At 37.9% G+C, this 22,868-nt stretch overlaps 1 protein-coding gene across 1 annotated transcript in view; it reads left to right on the forward strand.

The window, feature by feature from the left end:
* Positions 1 to 22,868, forward strand: part of LOC140236501 (uncharacterized) — a 145,755-nt gene that overhangs the window by 36,991 nt on the left and 85,896 nt on the right. The window contains exons 38-43 of the mRNA XM_072316422.1: positions 5,323 to 5,486; positions 7,601 to 7,759; positions 9,713 to 9,904; positions 10,614 to 11,082; positions 18,174 to 18,386; positions 20,887 to 21,006. Coding sequence (XP_072172523.1) covers positions 5,323 to 5,486; positions 7,601 to 7,759; positions 9,713 to 9,904; positions 10,614 to 11,082; positions 18,174 to 18,386; positions 20,887 to 21,006 — 1,317 coding nt within the window. The remainder of the gene's footprint in view (positions 1 to 5,322; positions 5,487 to 7,600; positions 7,760 to 9,712; positions 9,905 to 10,613; positions 11,083 to 18,173; positions 18,387 to 20,886; positions 21,007 to 22,868) is intronic.

The following is a 22,868-nucleotide window of genomic DNA, read 5'->3' on the forward strand; positions in this document are numbered from 1 at the left end:
GTACTGATAAGTTAAAGATAAAAAACAACAACTGCAAATAAACAATCACTCTCTATGTTAACGTATATACATCCAGCAAAAAAAAAAGAAAGAAAGAAAGTAAACACTTTTTTCGAGTTTATATTTCTCATAGAATATTTGGTTGAAAGTTAATCTATTAAATACCATGATAGAAGGTAAACTAATTGGGTATCAATATGGTATGTCAATAAAAAGTTAAACTTTTACGCATGAGTGAACACCTTCGTTGTTCTCTTCAAAGGCACAGAATTAAAAATTGCCAAATGAACAAGTTGTCATTCATGCGTGCTCCTCATAAGTGCTCTTCCATGTAACAATAAGAACTAAAGACAAATTTAACACAATAAGAAACATGAATTAAGTTGTAAAAATAAAGCTATGACCTCTATAATATATTTGAAGCCCAAAAGATGATTAATAAAGGCTAAAATAATGGGGGAAAATAAAGAATCTTCTGTCAAATCGAAATTCTAATGAAATGAGAGAAGAAGCAATATAAACAAAAATGGTAGGAATTTTTGAATTGATTTATCAAATTAGGAAAATAAGAAATGATATTTGATTCTTGAATTTGTCTCATGAATTCTGAAATTACTAAATCAAAAGAATGAAATAAAGATATTCTGTTCATTTAATCATCTTTGTGCCCTTACTCCCTATGTCATTTGAAATTTTAGTTTACAGAAAATTCTTATTTTCACCCTTTGGTTTCCAACTTTGATTTTGTTTGAGGTTATAAAAGGTAAAGAGAACGAAAACTTATTTTCCTATGTCATTCATGTCTCTCATTGTGTTAAACTGGTCTTTTTATCATCAAAAATAGATATTCAAATTCAACAAATTCTTCCGTCGAGATGTTTTCATTGCAACTGATTGACAAATTGCCCTACATCGACGTAAATAAGCACTGAATTGATCAGTGTTTTAGTAGTAGCCATGATAAAAAAATCATGGGCGTACATACTCGAGCAGGATTCGAACCTACGACCTCCTGATCACCGTACAGGCGTCATCTCCACTAGACCACCGAGCTTTCGCCCGACAGCAAGTGTTGGTTCTAATCCTTATAGCATGCAGCGGGTACTGCTTTGTTATTCAAATTCAACAAATTCTTCCGTCGAGATGTTTTCATTGCAACTGATTGACAAATTGCCCTACATCGACGTAAATAAGCACTGAATTGATCAGTGTTTTAGTAGTAGCCATGATAAAAAATCATGGGCGTACATACTCGAGCAGGATTCGAACCTACGACCTCCTGATCACCGGACAGGCGTCATCTCCACTAGACCACCGAGCTTTCGCCCGACAGCAAGTGTTGGTTCTAATCCTTATAGCATGCAGCGGGTACTGCTTTGTTATTCAAATTCAACAAATTCTTCCGTCGAGATGTTTTCATTGCAACTGATTGACAAATTGCCCTACATCGACGGTGATCAGGAGGTCGTAGGTTCGAATCCTGCTCGAGTATGTACGCCCATGATTTTTTATCATGGCTACTACAAAACACTGATCAATTCAGTGCTTATTTACGTCGATGTAGGGCAATTTGTCAATCAGTTGCAAAAAAAAAAAATAGATATGTTCACTCATGCGTAAATTTTTCCTTTATATTGACCTACTAATTTTATAGCCAATTAAATCACCGCTGATATGGTATATAACATCAAAATCTTCTATGAAAAATATGAACTCAAAAAAGCGTTTAATTTCTTTCTTTTTTTTTTGCCGAGTGTTTATATATTATCTATTCAGATACATTATTCTGGCAGCAGAATTCATTAAGTATTGTCTTGTTGTTTTGTCTCATCGTATGAATTTTGTGTTCAGCATTCTATCAGCTTTGAGCAAAGTGCCCACATCGTAGCAATCCCGAGTGCTGAGATGATAAAAGTTTTAAACTCGATAGTTACACTGTGCTTTAACTTTGTCTCAGAAATTGACGAGTGTTCCTGGAATCCTTGCTCAAATGGAGGCACTTGCCACGATGAACTTGACGGGTTTAGGTGCGATTGCACTGATCGGTTTAAAGGTTCAACATGTCAACAAAGGAAAGGTAATGTTATTCTACTGTACTAATGCACGCACGCACACACTTACACACACATATACTATTATAAGGCCTATTATTGTATATATACATATATGTATACATATTATATATATATATATATAATATACATACGTGTGTGTGTGTGCGTTATGCTACAATCCTTACACACCAGGCACATACATTCACACATATTCATACATTGTGAGACTGTAGGCCAATGTGTGCATGTGGGTGTTATTTAGCTAAACTGTGCAGATGTTTTATTCTGTTGTCACGCCATGAATAGAACACCTTGTAGGCCTTTAAAACCTGAATTCACCGTTTTGAATGCTTACACAAGAGACATTAAGTTATATGTTGATGCATGACAACACTAAAATGATACCTTCCATCAGTTATCACGAGGAATGCGTCTGAAGGCTTACAACTTGGCTATTGGACGGTGGTTGCTTAGAATAATACGAGCAAGATTGGCTGTTGACAACAAAGCGGTAACGTAGTCGCATGTAAAGCAGTATTTTACTCGGATTTATATTAGACTGACTAAATTCCCAATTAATCAACTGATTTTACCGCTTTATGCTGCCCCTAATGGGATGCATTAATTTTCATGATCAAATGTTGTTTTCTCATTTAAAACGATGTCTTACATTCCAGATTGTAATAAGTGTCAAAGCAGTATAACGGTACTGTTTTATTACTAAGCCGTCTCAGTGGATTATGAAATTAACTGGCCGTAAGTTCAAAATGTGCGCTGAATTCAGTTAAAGTCAATAGTTGGGTGAATTATACTGCCTTGATGTACATATATATATATATATATATATATATATATATATATAAATTATATTTGCAAGAGATTTGATGTTCTTTGAAGGAAAGGAGAAGCAAGTATTGCTGTATTATCTTTGTGTCTTTTGGTGATTGTTAAACGTCCATCATTTGTCCCCTATATGCGTTATCATTTGCAGAGGGCTGTGTGTGGTTTACAAGGAACCGGTCAGTAAAACGCGTCAATTGTCAGACAATCCAGTTTTATAGCGGTGATTATTTGAGCGATTATTGCTATTGTAACTCTGGATTTTCCATGAACCGAGTGAAATGCAACGATGCGAAACTTGTGAATTCGGATTTATTCGACTACAATGGAACTGAAATAGAAACAACTCCAAAGTGCTCAGGTATTTGTATATCAACATTCTTCTATTTTTCCTCGCATAAATGCATTGTACATCCTTGTCTAGAAAGAAATTGAAATTAACACATGCATTGAGAGTTTAAAAACCTTTTTAATCTTTCAAAGGGACCATGATCACTTGTAACATTACAGCATGCTCTCAAACCAGCTTTGAAAGTTTTTCACTCGAAAGGCTTAAGGTAAGCCTGCATCTACATTTTCCGTAAAGATGTCTCATGCTGGAACTCCTGGAATGCAGTTTTATTCATCACCAGATTCATGTAACGTGATAAGATTATAATGTTTCCGTTCTCCTTATTGACCTGCTTACTTCTAGATTTGTCTACACACTCGAAATGAAGTTGATCAATTTTCATGTGGAGCTCCTTTAATCTAATGATACTGCTCTATTGCAGTTACTGTAAAGGATGTGTGTACTTTTTTTCACGAGTATTATACGTACACAAGCGTCAGTTCGACCATTGTTACGTATTTTCCCCCTTTTTTATGCCTTCGTATGTCTTAAATAGACATTGAAGAATGTAGGTCGAACCCATGCGATGACGAATACGGAAGCTGCCACAACAGCCAAGGGTCCTACGAATGCAGATGTCGGACAGGCTTTTCACTCTCAAGTGATGCTGCATCTTGCGAAGGCAAAACATCATTGTTCTTGTTGCTATCTTTCTTATTATTACAATCAATTCAATTAAGTTCAATTTTATTTGTCACTTATATTGTTACAATATTGATTACTATTATTAAAGTATCATCATCATTATTATCATTACCATAATTTCAAATGATACTGCACATTAATAGCGTTAATCTTGCTATCATGGTTGTTATTATTATAATTATGATTGCCATTACTGGTAACAATATTGATTATTGTTACCACCGATATCTTCATAATTATTACCGTAATTTTAATTCCCATTTTAACTTTTTTTTTTCTGTCAATGGGAAAATAGCTGCCCCTTAAGTGCAGGAGGACCCAAAAAACACAGAAAACAAACAATCAAACAAACAAGCAACGAGACGATACGTCATGAATGATTCTTATGAGTTTGTTTAGGGTCATATAATCTAATGATATTTGGAAGTGACATCTCGGCCGTCTTCTACACTGCCTCGTTTCTAACCAACTGACGTCGTTGACCTTCTACATACATGATTATTGTTGTCCCGTATAAACGTCAAATAACTGCGTAACTGAAAATGGCCAAATTTAAGAAGTAATCTCCACTTGAAGGGAAAATATGCCAGGTCTGCATAAATTTGCCCAAACAGTTACCCAATTTTAACGATATCTGATGTTGCTGCTGTTGTAATGTAAACCACTCTCAGTATCTCATCGTCCATTTGTATCACACGGAAATCTGAAGCTGTTTTTAATTTCATGGTATATTTTGTTTCAGATATCGACGAGTGCTCAGAAAATTTGCACGACTGCGATGATCATGCTGACTGCACTAACTTTCCGGGACTTTATACCTGTACATGTCAGACTGGCTACAGTGGCGACGGGCAACATTGTATAGGTATTATGTAATCCCATGCTGAATATCAATATAATGACCTCAGATGTTCTGTCATATATTTAGATTTTTTCAATCACTAACATTTAGTGAAAATCGATATTGTAGTATACGCTACTTAGAGGCGTCTTAGCGTATCATGATATTAAGACGCTATAGCAACTAAGCACGTATACACATTAATAAAAACAAGTGATAACAGACTTAAAGGAACAAAAGTGGACAACATGCTTATACGTTAATCACCCGGTATTGTAGTCCGGTGACTCTTTCTCCTCTCTCTCCCCTTTGGTGCTCACAACCATTGCAACCTAGAAAGTGTTTGCGTCAATATAGATATCTAAACATTTCATGAGCAAAAAAAAAAAAAAAAAAATTACAGTACCAAATTACCAAAAGACAGCTCTTCTTAATCCTCTTTATAGATATAATATATAGACAATAATATTATAATGATTTATTGGAATGGCATTGATCACGAAGAAAGTATGTTATGCATCCTGGAGCGTATATTCTGTTCTCACTTTCAGAAATCATATTTCGTTCCTATGGTCCTGATGCTGGAGATTCTGAAGCGATAGGAAACAGGTTTTTCAACTACTTCTTCGCTACTTTCCCCTCGTATACGTGGTGGACAGTTCCTCTTATTGACGGATTTCCAGTCGGCTATGACTCATTTTACAACTATATTACGGTAATTGCATCTTCCATGACATACGTTAATACTTTGTTTGAAATTCCTTGATATTACAAAGTCATTCATCAGGAGTCCATGTACGGACGCAAGTACAATCAAAGCTGATTTGTTTTTATGAATATTTATCGTTCATTATAATTTCTTTTTACTAAATCAGATTTGGTAAAAAGCATAATAAACAGTTCTTTCTCTTTTGTCCTAATTAAGTGTTATTGTGAAGTCCTTGCACATGTAATCACAGCATCATACACCTTGCGCTCTTTCAAACAAATTATTATTTTTTTTTTTTACCTTTCCCTTCTTTCCCTATACCACATTTTCATTGCTACAATCATTTCAAGCATAGGCTTACGATATCTGGTCTGATGCATTTTCCCTTTATGAATATTCATTTCCTTTGACAGCAATAAGTCATCCTTGACGATGGATTATCAGATTCTGTTCACATTGTAAATTGTGGTGTGAGTAATGTTGGCAAATTATAAAGACCAATTCCATATTCCTATTACGGAAATTATCAGACATGTAAGCAAGGGTCCTAAACAAAAATTAGTTTTACACCCACATTACATGCTTGGAGGGCAATGAATATACTTGGCATCTAGTCTGAAGTATGGTGAAGATAACTTTCTGTTAGGAATATTGTATCACAGATCGGCAAGAAAGGTCTCTTAATATTAAAGGAATCGTATTTTTTGAACAGTGCTAAAATGAGATGTTCAGACATTTCTGTCTTGTCAAAAATGGGTAGCTAGGCCGATGAAATAGCTGAAAACTACTTGTCAATTGGCACAAAACACGTTGACATGGTTACAAATTCTGTAATTCATTTTATGGCATCCTTCTCTCTTATTTATAATTGCCTATAGTTTACTTAGTAATTGTGAGCTTATTATTGTTCAGTCATGTGCTTTGATGCTTTGATGTGACTTTTTTTTTTTACCAGTTGTCACCTATACAAATGTGATGTCCCCGGATATAATAGCCATGACAGGCTCCAAACTTCCACCTTTGTTTGAATCTGTAAACCTCAGTTTGTTCTCCACCTTTGAATATTCCAAGGTGGACGAGGCTTACTGAATGAAAGAAGGAGAATATACAAAATACCGAGGGATGACGATGTCCATAACATTTTGTTTTTTAAATTAGTTGTCGCCCACTGAACAAATGTGAGTGTGAGATCTGTCATGACAGCGTCTCTATCGATTATGTTTGATTTTGCTTTTATTGAAGTGAATTGAAACATGAAGGTTAGTGACATAAAATGAACAAAACTAAAGACCGTTGACTTTACTTATTATCACGGAACAGTTGTGTGGTATAAATTCACGCATGCAAATGAGATGTACCTCCAATTCTTTAAATTGACTTAAAAAAAAAAATGTCGCTCGTCGTGTGTAATAATGTCAACTGAACAGATCTGACATGATGATACAGAGAGAAGGACGTAAGCTAGTACATCTGACACACCGGAATTGTGGATATTGTTTATGTAGATTAATGGCAAGCCTCGTATGTTCTGTATTCAACATTTGATTAAAACGCTTAAATCCGAATAACTATCTTCTTGAACATGGAGTCCCCCTCATGAAATATATCAGATATACATGTGTGAACAAACAACTTGATACATACACGCAAGCACCCACACACACATGCACAACACACGCACAGAAACAACCCCCTCACACATAAACAAATTCACAAGGACCTGTAGAAATCCTAAACTACTAATGACACCGATAATCTGCCCTATACCTTCATGACCTTAGAGTTTAGAAACGTGATAAATCAATGTTTGTATGACTGTCACCTGTTTTTCGTGTCTTTGTATTTGTAGAAAATACACGAAAATACAATGTCAAAAACAGGCAGCTGCAAACATTTACAGTACGAGATCGAATATCAGCAATATAATGTATGAATATCAATGCTGACCGGATGACTGTCCTTGTGTATTTCCAATTCAGTGATAAAATTATGAAGTATTCCAGTGCTTTTCTCAATCATCATGATTTTCCAGGTGAGTGCAAACGCCAGCCGTAAAGCAGACATTGCAAAGTAATCATTTCATGGGTATTCATACTCATTTCTCAAATTTCTCAAATTAGTTCACGTCGACTGGGATGATCTCCTTCAGCAACTACAGATTTGTATATCCGCTACAGTACATCAATCCTCCATTATTTAATTGGTATGGTCAACCTGCTGTGGCAGTTTTTGGTGCTTCCACCGATATCCAACTTGGTCCTCCCAAGATCTACTATCAGGTACTTGTTGGATTTCCCTCTTTCACCACCTATGTCACAGTGTAACTAGAGAGGTTAAAGGCATAATTTACCATTTGCAGATGAAAGCATTAGTGCTTTAAAATAGTTCTAAAATGTGAGTTAGGGATAGAAACAACCACTGTCAAAATTTGAATCCGTATAATCGATGTTAAGTGTTGTTAAATACACAAAATGTGAACAATAGTTATAATAAAAATGTTTCCAGACTAAACCGTATACAGTTACGGTTTACTGAGAAAAACCCTGATATCTCCTTATATTTTAGGTTTTATTGCAAATATTTTATATGGTAGGATGTTTTATGATACAACGGACCTACACATAATGCATCAAATGTGAGATCTTGAACATTTTTGAAATCACTGCTCCCAAAGGTAAACTGGACCTTTAAAGGGCTCTTGATTGTTATTTTTTTTTTCTTTTGATGAGTAAGGGTTCCCCCTTTTTTATTCGAATTGTGGATATATGTTAATATGGGGGTGCTAGATAGAAGACAGGTGGCTCATGGACACGAGCTTTTATTTCCACTGGATCAGCCCCATCACATGAGCTAGAGTCTCCTCTTTAAAAAGGATAATTATCCTCCTGTGTTTTTAATTTTGAATATCATCATTTATTTGTATTATATGCCCATGGGATAGAAAGGTTTAAGAGAGAAATTTATTACAACAATGAAAATAATGATTTCAAGTAAAATGCAAATACTAATACACATTGTATTAATTTGATGACAGTAGCACGTTTGGTGTGAATTTTATGCACAGTATCAGGCGATACGTTGGGTGCTGCAGCCCTGCTCTGGAAGTTGGTAGTAGGAGAGCCCCTTGTCTCGTGCATTGTGTACTTTAAATGGATTTCACTTCCTGTCATGGCCCTATGGTTTCTGGGAAACGAATCATTGTGTAGCTATCAGTGAGCGGGTCATGACTTGTACAGACACTATTCTCTTGATATTTTGTCGAACACTAGGATAGAAAAAACTTGAAATTGACATAAATATTCCCTTTCACCCACCTTTACAGGTATGTGTGTGTGTGTTTGTGTGTTTGTAAGTATGCAACTTGATTGGCATACAAAGAAGCCTGGGTCTGTTTCATAAAGCTGTTCGTAAAGTTACAAACAACGAGCGACTGGTGATCAGTTCCTGTGCTGAATTACGGAAATTCCGATAAGTACAGCACATCAGAAATGATCACCAGTCGCTCGTGAGTTGTTCGTAACTTTACGAACAGCTTTATGAAACAGGGCCCTGGTAACAACTCAATAATGTTGCAGGTTTATTTTGTGTTGTCCGAGCAAAATACTTGGATTGCTAGAAAACGTCCGAGCAATATTATGTTTGCTTGAGGTCATCAGGTTTGGGGGTTTAAAGCCTTAAGCAGTCTCCACATAAAAAGAAAAAGAAATTAAACAAAAAATAATGATTTAAATATTGATGATGGCCAAGTGTTGTTGCTGTAACTGGTCCCCTCCCTCCTGAAATGTCTCTCGTAAATCTTCAATCCTAACCTGAATTGGAAGTCAAAAGTTAACGTTCTAATGTTCTCTTCGCGATTATAGTCAATTATTCAAAGTGGTATAATCTTATATTTTCCAAACGTAACACCTACCACCCACAGATTCTCGAAATGTTCTTCTGCCGTATTTACACACTGCCTTCAATACAGCCGTGTACTGGTTGAACGAGTGTCACGAAGTAGTGTCTTTTTATCCTTATTATTGGGCATTTTAGGAAACAGGAACTAAAATACTTATTTCTTTCTCAAAAATACGTTCAAGCAAGCAATATATATATAAAAGCCTGATAGTGTAGCTTTAACTTGTATTCGTTTGTATACACCTATTTGTTTGGTTGGTTATTTCGAAGCAAACTGTCTCATGAGCAGGGACTAGGCCTTGTCAATGCATCTTTCTATGTAACTACATCGCCAGGTTCACAACTGGAGAAATGGCAGAACAAGCAGTTTTTACAATTCCGTTGCTGACATACGTAGGAGAATTCTCGCGGCACCTGCAGGACTACCTAGCGATATGCGCTCCGAGAGTTTCTTCGATGACATGATCTTCATGTTAACGATAACGTGGGTAGATGTTCAACCCATTGGCTCAGTATCTGGAGATGAGGTATGTGTCCCCCCCCCCCCCTTCTGTGACCTGAGCATGTCTGTCTTTACAACTCTAAGTGCAATGAAATCGATTAGCACAAGTCAGCAAGTCTGTCATATTCGCACAACGGAACGCATTTTGAATGTATCTAGTGTTTTTTTTTGTTGTTGTTTTTTGTTTTTTTAGCGCGCGTCAAAGGAAAATATGAAGTTCGTCGAGATCGGATTGCGAGATATACATTGACTTTTGAAAGCTCTTCTGAATTAATGTTATTTAAAGATACTAACTAGCGTGACAATTAAAATGCGTAATTTCTTTACAATTTTTTTTTCCAAAGTAATACATGTTTCTGCTGTATTTTCAGTAGAATCTTTGTGTATATCTGTTTGTCGAGAAATAGGAAGACATTACATTGTGATATGTGATTCACATTGTATAGATTAGTAGCACGCATTGATCGCAGAGTAAATTCACATTTCCATAATGACTAATCTTCTAAATGACTTCTGAATTTGACATTGGAATTAGGATATTTAAAAGGAACAAATAAACTGGAGGTCAATGGTGTTCTGTTACTTTGGATACCACATTGTCTCTCGACATAGTTTTAATTGGTGTCAAATATGGTGTCAAAGTTTGTTTTCACTTTATTTATTCATGTATACATTATACATTGATACTGCTGCCTCGGTGTTTTCATGATATTTTAACATACTACATGTTTCAGTTGTCAACCTACCAAGCGATTCTCTTCACCGATGGCGTACGAAGTGGGGTTATCATCAATTTCCAGGAGGATAGTATAACCTGGAATTCTATGTCGAAAAACACTGCTGCTCGTATCGGATACAACAACTTACAAGACAGGCGCAACGAGTTCACCGACTACTCAGTTGAGGATATCCGGAGCAGTTACCGTCCTGATCAGCAAATAGGAACGAGCGGTCAAATGGGTCGGTACTTTTATCGGCTGGACAGAAATCCATCATACTTCATCAACCCCAAGCAGTACTGTTACAACTGGTTCCGATACAGTGGGTTTTCCTTGTACAACTCTTTCTACTTTTACTGGACGCGTCGGCCGTGTCCTTGTTCTTGGGAACAGGCAGAGAGAGATAGGAGATATACCCCATGCAACTTTGCCTATGTGGCAGCAGGGCAACCGCATGATATCCTCCCAAACTTCGATCCACCATGTAAGTTCAGATGATATTTTAGAGGAATTCTATTACGTAATACTCGTATAAGTCTTCAGAGGTTAGCATTTCCCAGGTGTTTAAGGCAGTGAAGTCACATAATGAAATTCAAAGTAGGTAAAAATTCCAGGCAGTCCCATTTGGCTATAAATACCCATGTCAGTGAGCAGTAAGCATCTTTTTCAAGTGTGACGGCAGTGAATTATACCAGGGAGGTGAGACACCTCCCTGATTATACATCTCAAACTCCAATGTCTAGTGATCAGGAAGACGACGCTACCTCTCAGCGCCCATCCCCGCGGGGAGATCAGGGCATGGAAGGCCGCCTTGAAGCTCAACTAGAGAGACCGAGATACTCTCCCGCTTCATGGATAGGGCGGCGCCACACCGTGGTAATGACAAACGGCATGCGAGCCATGCCAGCTGGTGCAGGAGAGCTTCTCCTCCCGGCGATTAGTCCGGACATGCGAGCCATGTCCGCGGGGACAGGGGCGCTGCCCCGCCCATCGAAGACTTCAGCGAGCTAGCCATCCCCATCGGCAGCTCAACAGACGACGATATTCTCATGTCAGCCTCCTTCCTGACAAAACTGATTGCGTTGCCCTGTATGGGTGGCCTTGACTCTGCCCTTGTGGTTATGGTCATTTTGACAACCGAATTGATCCGGATGCCATGTCCTTACAGCCAAACTCTTTCAAAGCCTGGTACCAAATTTGGTTTTAACTTAAATTCTGATCTCATTTGGGCCAAATTTAAAAATTGGCTGATTTGCTAATGAAGGCAGTCACACTGCCCATATCAGAAGGTAAGTGCTCTATTGCTCAATTGCCATCGAATGCCCAAGCAGTTCTCACACCAAAAATCGAGAGCAAAATTTGGGCGATCCTCCTTCACGAGGCCTTGGGTCTTGTGAGCTCCCAACTTCTACAACAAAATGTAGTGAAGGGACTTCTACCACATAGATAAATCCTTTCTGAAATTCACAGATCATGCACGGATAATCATCCATGCAATTGACACAACGAGAATTTTAACAATTCATGTCACCATCGATGGCCTGACACTCCCGGGCTTTGCTTATCGTATGATCTGAGCATGCACCATCGAGGTATCTTGAAACCCCTTCTCAACCCTTCTCAACAACACTTGCGCAGCAAGTCGATTCCACTTGGTAGAAAGTTGTTCAGAAAGACATCTGAGAAAAATTGACAAGTGTCACATAAGCATACATCGTGTGTCATGAATGTCTCTACGCAAGCCAGCAAAAAAAAAAAAAAAAAAAAAAAAAGGATGAGTACTGTCCAAAACCGTTCAGTGCTGGAAATCTCAAGCTTTCCAAAGATGACTGGTCAAAATAATTCCCGAGCCTTGGATATTGGGCACAATATTTGGCTATGAAGCCAATAATTTCATTCAACCCCATACCAATAAATTTTTCCTCTACAAAGTGTACATTCTACCGAGGAGGAAAAGGCAACCCATGAAGAATTGTCTCCGAACATTCTCGCAAAGCAAGCTATTAGAGAGATTCCTCACATGGAGTATCAACTCTATTCTAGCGCTACCAAAGACTGGCGGCCTAAGTCCAATCATAAATTTGAAAAACTTGAACAAATTTGTAAGATACGAACACTTCAGAGTGGAACAGTTTCGCTTGATTACGGCCTTAATAAAATTTGCCCCTCCAAAGGGTGCATATTTATCCGTATCCGTTCACCTTCTTCATCAAGCATAGTCTTTCGAATGGAAATACTAAGTATATAGTATTTTCACTGCATTCCTTCAGTGCCTTTCATCTGGCCTTAATTCGACCCCACAGAATTTCCTTAAAGTTATGAAACCTGTCTTTGCCTCGGTGAGTAGTGGCATTAGAACAATCACCTATTTCGATGATACCCATATTCTTTCTCACGCCAGAGAAGAGTGTCTTGACAAAGCCAATGATCAACTTGTCACCCTTAAAGAGTTTCAGTAAGGATTTCGACAAATCCAGTTTCAACCCAAAGCACGTCGAGACCTTCCTTGGTTCTCATATTAATTCCCAGCAAATGATTTTCAGTTTTTTCCTCAGAACAAGATTGACAAGGTTACTGCCCTTGGAAATTCAATTTTGTATGGCAACGAAACCAAATTTCGGGATTTTAATGCCTTCCACAAAGAAATTTACATTCTCGTCACTTGGGACTAGAAAAAAAAAATAAATCAACTAATGCTCTGCGTAAAGCAGAAGATGACATCGACACGAAGTTTGGTGTCGTTATCTAGTCATGCGATACAAAACATTCTTTGGTGGTGGCTGTCTCACAAGACAAAGAATTATTTTCCACCTTCATTAGCATGATAATTTCAAGCTGATGCTTGCATCTCAGTATGGAGAGTAGTTAGTTCTGAACAATGACAATTCCTTTGCCCAGAGAGTCTGGAGTGCCAAACAGAATTCCCCGCATAGCAATGTGTGTGAACCTCTTGCAATTCAGAACGGTCTGGAAGCCCTGTGTGGCTCGTGTACAAAAAATGTGCTTATTCATAATTCGGTCAGACATTTCTACAGCTAGTAGCATACCTGACCCGAACGAATTCACGGCCAACATTGGCATTGGTGTCTAAAAATTGGATATCAGCTTCACATTCAACAGATGTAGATAATTCTGAAGTTTTCTGCTTGTCTCGCAGAGACATGAACAACTAATTACTATTTTACATGTTTTTCACCACACAACCCACAAACTCTACATATGGATTAGCAACACTCCTCATGTCAAATGGAAGCCAAGATTTATTGCCCTGAATTTTGATGCCTTTTTCCTTACCCTAGAACGTTTTCAGTCCTCCACAAGCTTCAACTGAACAAGGTGACCTGAGCAATCCTCACTGCCCCAATGGTGGCGGCAGCCATGGGTCTCATTATCGCTCAAAATGCGAATAGCCCCACCTCTATTACTCCAAGAGAAAATTCTTGCCCCACACCCTCACCCACCGACGAGCCTCCAGCTCACACTAGCCGCCTGCATGGGTGCTCTCTGCTAGCGATGACAAGTGGCAGACACATCGCAGCACATTGCAAAGCTCCTTTCATCATCATGGCGAGACAATACCAATAAACAAAACAAATGAGGGTGCTTGAAGACAGTAGCAATGTCTGTATTCTGAACAATCTTGTGATCCTTTTTGACCCGTCTACAGAACACGTTGTCAACATCTAAGCCTATAGCATAGCTTTCAACAAAGCCCACTCCACGATTTTTTTTACTCATAGACCTGCTCGGTCTTCCATACTACCTGAAACCGACAGCTATGACATAGGCAAACAGCCCCTATAGTCAGACTTATGAAGGGCGTATCTAACTCCGACCCTCGCAAGCCTAAATACAACACTTGGGATGTTTCAATTGTTTTGAATCACTTTTTATCGTTTCAAGATACCTATGAACTATAGATTCCTTCAGTGCCTTGAGCCAAAAACAATTTTCCTAGCTCGTTTCGGCAAAACGTACACAAATGCTGAGACATCTAGTTCTTATGACATTACCGGAAGATGATGCCACGTTTGCACATTAGAGATATGGAAGGTATATCTCTAACCAGGTAATTAAAGTGCCTTCTTTTACCTCCAACCTTAAACTCTGTGTTCCGATCAACTCTTCATGAGTATATTAAATGCACAGAACATCTCCAACGAGCAAGTTCAGAAAGCAAACTCATAATTTCTCCAAAACATCCCAACAAATCGGTGACGACAAGCACCTTGGAGCGGAGGCTGAAAGCCAGTCCCTCGCAGCTGTTTGTATAAACACTTAAAATATAACTAATATACGGTCAATAGCTGTACGTATACACCCCTGTACACTGTACTGACTGCTGCATACAATTAGATATGAATGTATTGTTGCTATGGGAACATGTACCGAGTTTGTTCTGTCTTCGAGATCAGTATGATAGGGTATACCACAGGACGTACCTCGTGTTCATATACACAAGGATTGGGAGCACAGTCATCCCGCGTTCACCCCAGACTCTGGTCTGGTAAGACATCCATGGATGCTAATATGAAAGTTGTATCACATTCTCAGCTCATAGCTACAGAAGCGCCGCAACTTCTAAACTTTCGCGCATGAAGTATAAAGGTCATAATGAAATCTTGTCCACAACTGACTGGACGAACGCTGGTACATTTGAACCTTCTACCTTCTAACAATCGATTCCACATTAGTTCAACAATTCTCAGTTCTGCTGAGTTAGAAAGATACATGTAAATTGTGTTAGTATGTGTATACCTGTATATTAGTATCTCAGTTAAGAACAATGTCATAATACGAGTCAGATAAGACACAAGACCATAAATCACGTTACGTTGTGCATTGGAAAATGGCGACACATTATTCGCCCACTCGTTTAGGAGATTCGGTCCACCAAACTGATGAATTTAAACTCTAATATCAACCCAAAATGCAATGGACTTGCCTCTAAATATTGCTGCAATATTACTATGCCGAGTATGAACTGGTTAATGTCTAATTCTTCCTTCAAATGTACATGAATATTAAGGAACATGATTAGGATTATGTCTTGATTGGAAAATCGGTACAAGAGGTCCATTGTATTTGATTAATTTGTCTGTGCGCTATCATGCTTAATCCTGCTCCAGTTAAAGCACGCAAGGTATCAAAATGATATCATACTCAAAACCTATGCCTTGCACCTTATACTAGTAGGTTCTCAAGCAAACTTTGCTCGAGTTCTTCTCTTGTTTGCGACAATGTGTGTCACCATCGATAGACATTCTCTATGCATGAGGAGTCATGACCAAAGTTTCAACCTTGTTGTGAAAACTGTCCATCGTCCTTCTTGTCCTCTTGCCCTCACTCATGCCACTATAGACTGACTTCTGTACGAAACTTTGAACATGCTAACCTCTGAAGACTTATACGAGTATTACGTAATAGAATTCCTAAATTATACAAGTAATAAGAAGTATAATTAGAATTCTATTAGTAATAATGAAGTATAAGTCGAAGAGGTTCCCACCCAGCATCTCATTTGATCGATACTCTTCAGTTCTGAACCCTCCCTTTACAACACTGTACAGAAGTCAAAACTGGTGGGCCCTTATACTGTATGCTGATGTTCTGCTTAATTGCTTGACTTGAGATGTCCATACGTATAAGAATGCTCCGTGCCTTTGGAACAGCAATGATTGTGCTTTATTTATTGCTTGTCTGTATGATGAGAAGGACCAGTGAGCTAATTGTCTGCATTGCACCCAATACTGCATGGTGTTGCTGGTCTGTCTATTTAAAGCCGTATTCCCTTTGAAAAGATGCTTACTGCTCACTGACATGGGTATTTATAGCCAAATGGGACTGCCTGGAATTTTTACCTACTTTGAATTTCATTATGTGACTTCACTGCCTTAAACACCTGGGAAATGCTAACCTCTTCGACTTATACTTCATTATTACTAATAGAATTCTAATTATACTTCTTATTACTTGTATAATTTAGGAATTATATGGTAAGCCCGGTTGGAAAATATCAGTTTAATTGTTTCACAGCACCTGCATGTGAAAAGAACTAAAGTATTTGGGTAAATGAAGTATTGTAGTGAGAAATGATGTTTAGACATTAGAGCAGCATTTTACTTGCAGTGTCTTTGCCCTTTTGTTCGAAAGACATCCGCTAATGAAGGCAGATGTGAAAGAAAAGAAGCCTACCTGTGCGGTGTGGAAGGGCTCTGCCCTGTCTATTCTAAAGGGGTAGGTGAATTTGGCACAGGTTTGGAAGTGGTAGAAGAGAATTAGCGAACATTCCACATTACACAGGAGGTACAAAGAATTGTATATTTGAAGACGTATGACTTCAAACGAAGTGACACACAAGCAGCATACATTTGGGGGTATAATATCCGGTCCGAAAAGGGTGGTTTCGGTCCGAGAATTGATACGAGGGTCCTGGTTCCGGTCAAAGTGTAGTGGTTTTGGTTTGAAAAAAGATATTTTGCACTGGTTTTGGTCTGCTATGAAATGCGGGTTGATTTTTTTTTTTTTTTTTTGTGAGATGTAGGTGTTGTACTTGAATCGGTAGATGTACGTTCTTGTTCTTGTTCTTGTTCTTGTTCTTTTGGTTTGATTGGACGAGGAATGGAGAACGGAGGGGGAGGGAATGGAAAAGGAAGTACTGAATCTGGTCTCATATGACATGCAGATGTTTCTGAAGAAATTATTTTTCTCGAATATGTCCTAATCGCCGACCAGCCTTTCCACACCATGGACAGCTACAGTGTCTTTGGCCGGAACCAGTGTTCGACCTTGACTTCACATTGACCGGAACCAGGACCCCGTATCACTTATCGGACCAGAACCACCCTTTTCGGACCGGACATCATTGTCTCTATCCCCAAATATGCTACTCCTATTATTGTGACCTTGTCGTCGCATACAGTTTGACTTGGAATGAGTTTTTAAGACTCCCAAGGGGCAAAATAAAGAAAATGCGGGTTGTTTCATCTTTGGCATGTTTTTGAGTGGTTTTCCACAATGTGGTGCATATGTAGATATACATTGTATGTATAATAACGTAACAGATATATCATGGTTTTAATTGTACTTTTCAATTTCAGGATATGAGTTATCATTCTCATCGACATTTTCATTTTCATTTTCCATCTATTCATTTCCATATCCAAATAATGCAAAAATATTGCTACGTAAGATTAACATTTTGTACAAGAATTAAGGTGGGAGTGTCATAAAGTAAATACAAACAATAGAGTAACAAAAGTATAATACATACCCACCTGCAACTTCAAGCACATAATATGAACCTATACGTAACAAATAATTTGATCTTCATGAAATCACTTTGAGTTGAGATAGCACCAAGTTAGTAACGAATATGGAGGGAATTTGCGTAAGAAGCAAAGCTTGTACAATTAGCAGGTTCCGCTAGTAAAAAAGTAGAAAAAAGAACCAAGTCTACGCATACGTTCGTATATATCCAAATAAACGAATGGGCATTCCGATTCAGAAGAGATAAGAGGAAGAAGACATTTAAAACTTCACCACACGTAACGGAATATTTCTCTGTACTTCTAGTTAACTTTTATCTATGGCGACGACATCCATGGGCCTATGGTTGTTACCAATCACGTTCACCCAACTTCTTCTACGGCGGAGGACCTCGATGTACATACACACAGCAAGGCTTGGTTCGCGGATACAACGGTTTCTGGCTCTCAAGTCACTATCAGTCCGTGTTGCCTTTCAATGGCAGGTGGTGGAGTTTCTCTCATTTCCTCCAGTGGATCTGTGAGTAATGATTTGATTAATTTCTTCTCAATAATTGACATTCCAAAAATATTGAAAAGAAATCATTTACTTTTCTTTCATAACTGACTCTGAAATTCCATGAAACTGTCAGATATAGTACATCTTTATTCCCTGTAGCCACAAGAATTTTTTTTTATAAAATTACGCACAAGAATGGTAGATCGAGGATAATGAACGCCGACGCCATGTTGTCTTCTGTGCCAGCATGTAGATTCATACACTGTATATCAGTGCATGCATGCACAGCATGCGCACTGATTTCCACTCTAGCTCTGCTCATGTGCGCTGCTGCACAGGCGAGCTGTTTGTTTCACCCCCAGCTATACCGGATGTGACGTATACCCGATCTTGAAAATAGGCCTCTTGCTCGGACAACAAATGACAGAACTGTCGAGACATTTCGTCGTTCTTGCAGAGGCGAAATTGATGATAATGATAGTGAGACTCTTATAAAGCGCACATTTCTACCTAAAAAAGATACTCAAGGCGCTATAGAACAGAGTACATATTGTGTCACGTTACAACAGTATCACAAAAAATAATAAGACAATAAACCAACAAACAATAGGCCTATATACGTAGACATACTATACATACAGGTATACAATATTGTCTATTTAAATTGAAAATATACGTCTTGAGATTCTTTTTGAAACCATCAATGGAAGATGCTTCTCTAAGAGATTTTGGTAGGCCATTCCATAGTTTTGGGCCCATATATGAAAAAGCCCGATCCCCCCAATTATGCTTGATTCGAGGTACTTGTAATTTTAGCGAGTTTGATGAACGGAAATTGTTTCATCTTGAATCTGTAGACTAGATATACTTCTCATTCAGTATCATCAAGTTAAAAAAAAATGCAAGGTCGAGATGAGAAAAAGCAACATTGCAGTTCTTTATCTAATTAATATTTTGGGGGTGTGTTTGTGTGTGTGTGTGTGTGTGTGTGTGTTTTTTTTTTTTGGGGGGGGGGGGAATCCATCTCTTTCTCTTTCACATCAACTTTCTGTCATCGTTTCCAAGTCATTGGGTTATATAAGGACACCGAAACGAGAGTGAAAGACAGATTTGGATGTGTTGATTAGTACTAATTTGCATTTTGCAATGCTGTTGAATTGAAGTCGCTTCTGTATGTATTATGCCTTGTTTACGATATGCACAATGTTTTTCCAAATTAAACAAAAAAATCTCCTTGTCTTTGTACAAATGTTTCTTTGTCTATGTTAATAATAATAATAATAATAACAACAATAATAATAATAATAATAATACATATGAACAGTTTGTTCGCAAAAACCAATAAGACATTTTTTGAAGATTTTGAAGTACGGTCTGTGTCACAAAGTACAAAATAATACCTTTTAAGTGATATATCGGTCACTAAGTATTATAAAGGTACATTTTTGAAAGTTATGGTCAAAAGAAGCAAAAATTTTCTTATTATTCTCTATATTTTTCTTTACCATTAATCGCAAATATTTCCATTTGGCAAATATGGACTTATCTGTTTTTGAATACAAACTCTTCATATATATATATATATATATATATATATATATATATATATACGTACACCTGCAATTTTACATCATGAATTATGAGATCGGTAGCAGATGAAAGATGCCATGCGTTAACTCATATTATACTCACTTTTTTGTCAGATTTATGAGATGTAGGGTTGCACGACTGAATATTTCGTTGAAATGTCATCAGTAAAGCACGAACAGCGTTGGTATTTATTCAAGTGGAGCCGTCAACAAACCTTTATACAGCAATCAGCTATACAAAGAAGAAACTAACGCAAAAGAGGGGGTAAAACCAATAATGATAATAATAACAATAATAATCATCATCCTCATCATAATAATAATAGTAGAAATAATCATTATGATGATAATAATAGCTAGTTGTCATATAGAGCGTTTCACACTTGTTGAGTATCTCAATGCGCTTTGCAGAATATAATAAAAAGAAATAGAATATAGAAGAGAGTTGCGAAGATTCTTTGGCCATGATTGTTTCGGAAGAACTCATCAAACGTAGAAATAAAATCACACCAGGGACGAATGAAAATTGTTGTCTTTTATGACAAGCTAGCAATAAATAAAGATAATAATCGTATCCCAATGAAATGTATGATTTAAAACAAATACATAGTCAACGAAACGACAACTAACAAACACACATAGAGAACACAAACGAATAACTTCAGATCCTTAAAGTTCGAATTAATGGAAAAGCGCATGATTATGACAACGGGAGATAACACAATGCTGATTTCCGTATGAATGCGCATATGTAAGCAACAGAGCAACAGTCATTAAAATGCCGGCGACCCTTGAAGAATTGTAGATATTGTTTATTATCGACATGATTTAACACATTTGAGACTGTTTGCGTGTCCTATCTGTGTGTGACTCTGCATGTGTGTTGTTTAAAAATAGGAATATTTCTTGTACTTCCACTCTTCCCTCTGCAGATAATGATGTCTTCCCCAAATACTTCTGCTGCAGTCGGTCAAAAAGCAACTCCTTTTGCGGGTACTACGAGTCCCAGCGACCGACTGCTAGTTGCTTTGGTTACGTCCCTCCCAGGTCTGGTAAGTCGATTCTTCTGGCTTGAGTTCTTACTTCTTCTTCGAACTTCACAACTCTTTCAGGTCATATACGTGATATATGAAATCGGCCCACTATCCTAATTATCATTTTTCTAAATATTTGATCGCATTTACATAATTTGGAAAAAAACAACTATATTCCTCGATAGAAAAAACCTTGAAAAGTAATGTTATTAGAGTTATGATGCTTCTTGAATTAAGTTTAACAACATGCATATGAAATTTGACACCAATTAGCTAAATACGCTAATTAGACTCATTACGATAATTGCCAAACGTTGAAAAGGTAACATCCAAGCTTACAAATTGTACCCTACGGCAGTACCCGACTAAAACGCGAATCAACGACGACGACAACAACAACAACAACAACAACAACAACAAATATTGTACTTTTCCAGATCATATTCATGGCACAATCATGGTAAATGCATATGCAAATTAACTGATATTCCCAATTACAATATTTCAGACATTTCCATCATTTCAAAATACAAACTGGTGCTAAAAAATTATTCCTGATTATAGAGATTATTGAAAAGTCGTATTTTTATGTGTTTTTTTCTGTTTTTCCCGTTCCTGTGTTGTAATTAAAAACATGTTATGTATCGCCTCACCATCGCCTTATCACCTTATCATAAGTAATATCTGCGCTTGGCTGAAGTTACGTTTCCGGTTCCGTATGATGATCTGTTGGTTAAACTGTCTGTTTCGGCATAAAATAACTGGATGAACGAAAACTTTTAAGATGTGTTTATAATGAGGTAAGAAAGAAACTACATTCCTGTATAATGCTTTCGGGGTCATGAGGTCAAAGGTCAGAGGTCATATGGGTCATTAAAGACACCAATCCCTCGATAATGAATGATCGAATTTTCAGCGAGCAGGCTGGGAGTGTTCGTAATGAAGTAAGAAAGAAAAGGTTAAATTTTGGATTGTGGTCAAAGGGCAAAATGTCCATAGGGGACAAAAAGAACATAGGATAACTTGATCCCCAATGATTTGAGAATTGATGATTGGATTTTTACCAAGTATGCAGGGTGTGCTTATGAACTAATATGAAAGAAAAGATTTAACGTGGGGTTTCGAGGTCAATGGTGAAATGTCATAGAAGCAGAAAAAAAAAGTTATAAGATAAGCTTAATCTCCCATCTTTCTTATACTATAATACGCGAAGTTGTTGTTGTTGTCGCGGCCTTATGTTTTTCCTGTTTTATTCTGGCGTTGCTGGTTTGTCTATCTCTTCCGAAGCCGTTGGCTCCGGGCCGCTGCGACCGGTGCCATCGGGCGCAGGAGAGTATCCTGCATCGAACGGCGCGGGTTTTGTCCGCGCTCTGCCTCCGTGTCGACGTCGAGGACGACAAAGACAAATTAATTAGATAGATGCATAATGCATTTTTGTGCGTGACGACAGAGCCGAGCGTTTTGATATTCACCGAATCCTGCGCTGTACTCCTGATCCTGCTTTCTCGATCGTCCATCTTTTAGCATGCAGAGACAGTGGGGATACTAAAGATGACGGGGTGCAGCGAAATCTCTGTCATCTTCTGGCGGACACGCACGCACGCACACAATGTACTCTCGGGTACGGTATGCCAATGTGTGGTCTACGCCTGTGTATGTATTGACGATGGTTACACGAAACACTATCTGCGTGCTTGCGCGTGATATGGACTCTCATACGGCGCGGTCATACAAGGGCATTTACGTGCAGTGTCAGTGACGTTCGCCATTTGCTCTCATAATCAAGTAATGTGCAGTTTATAGCCCCGTGACTGTACAGGCATGCCAACCTGGGAACATTAAACTGCACATTACTGGAATATGAGACCATTCTGAAGCAA

Source organism: Diadema setosum, chromosome 13 (assembly GCF_964275005.1).
Source record: "Diadema setosum chromosome 13, eeDiaSeto1, whole genome shotgun sequence".
NCBI classification, from domain to species: domain Eukaryota; kingdom Metazoa; phylum Echinodermata; class Echinoidea; order Diadematoida; family Diadematidae; genus Diadema; species Diadema setosum.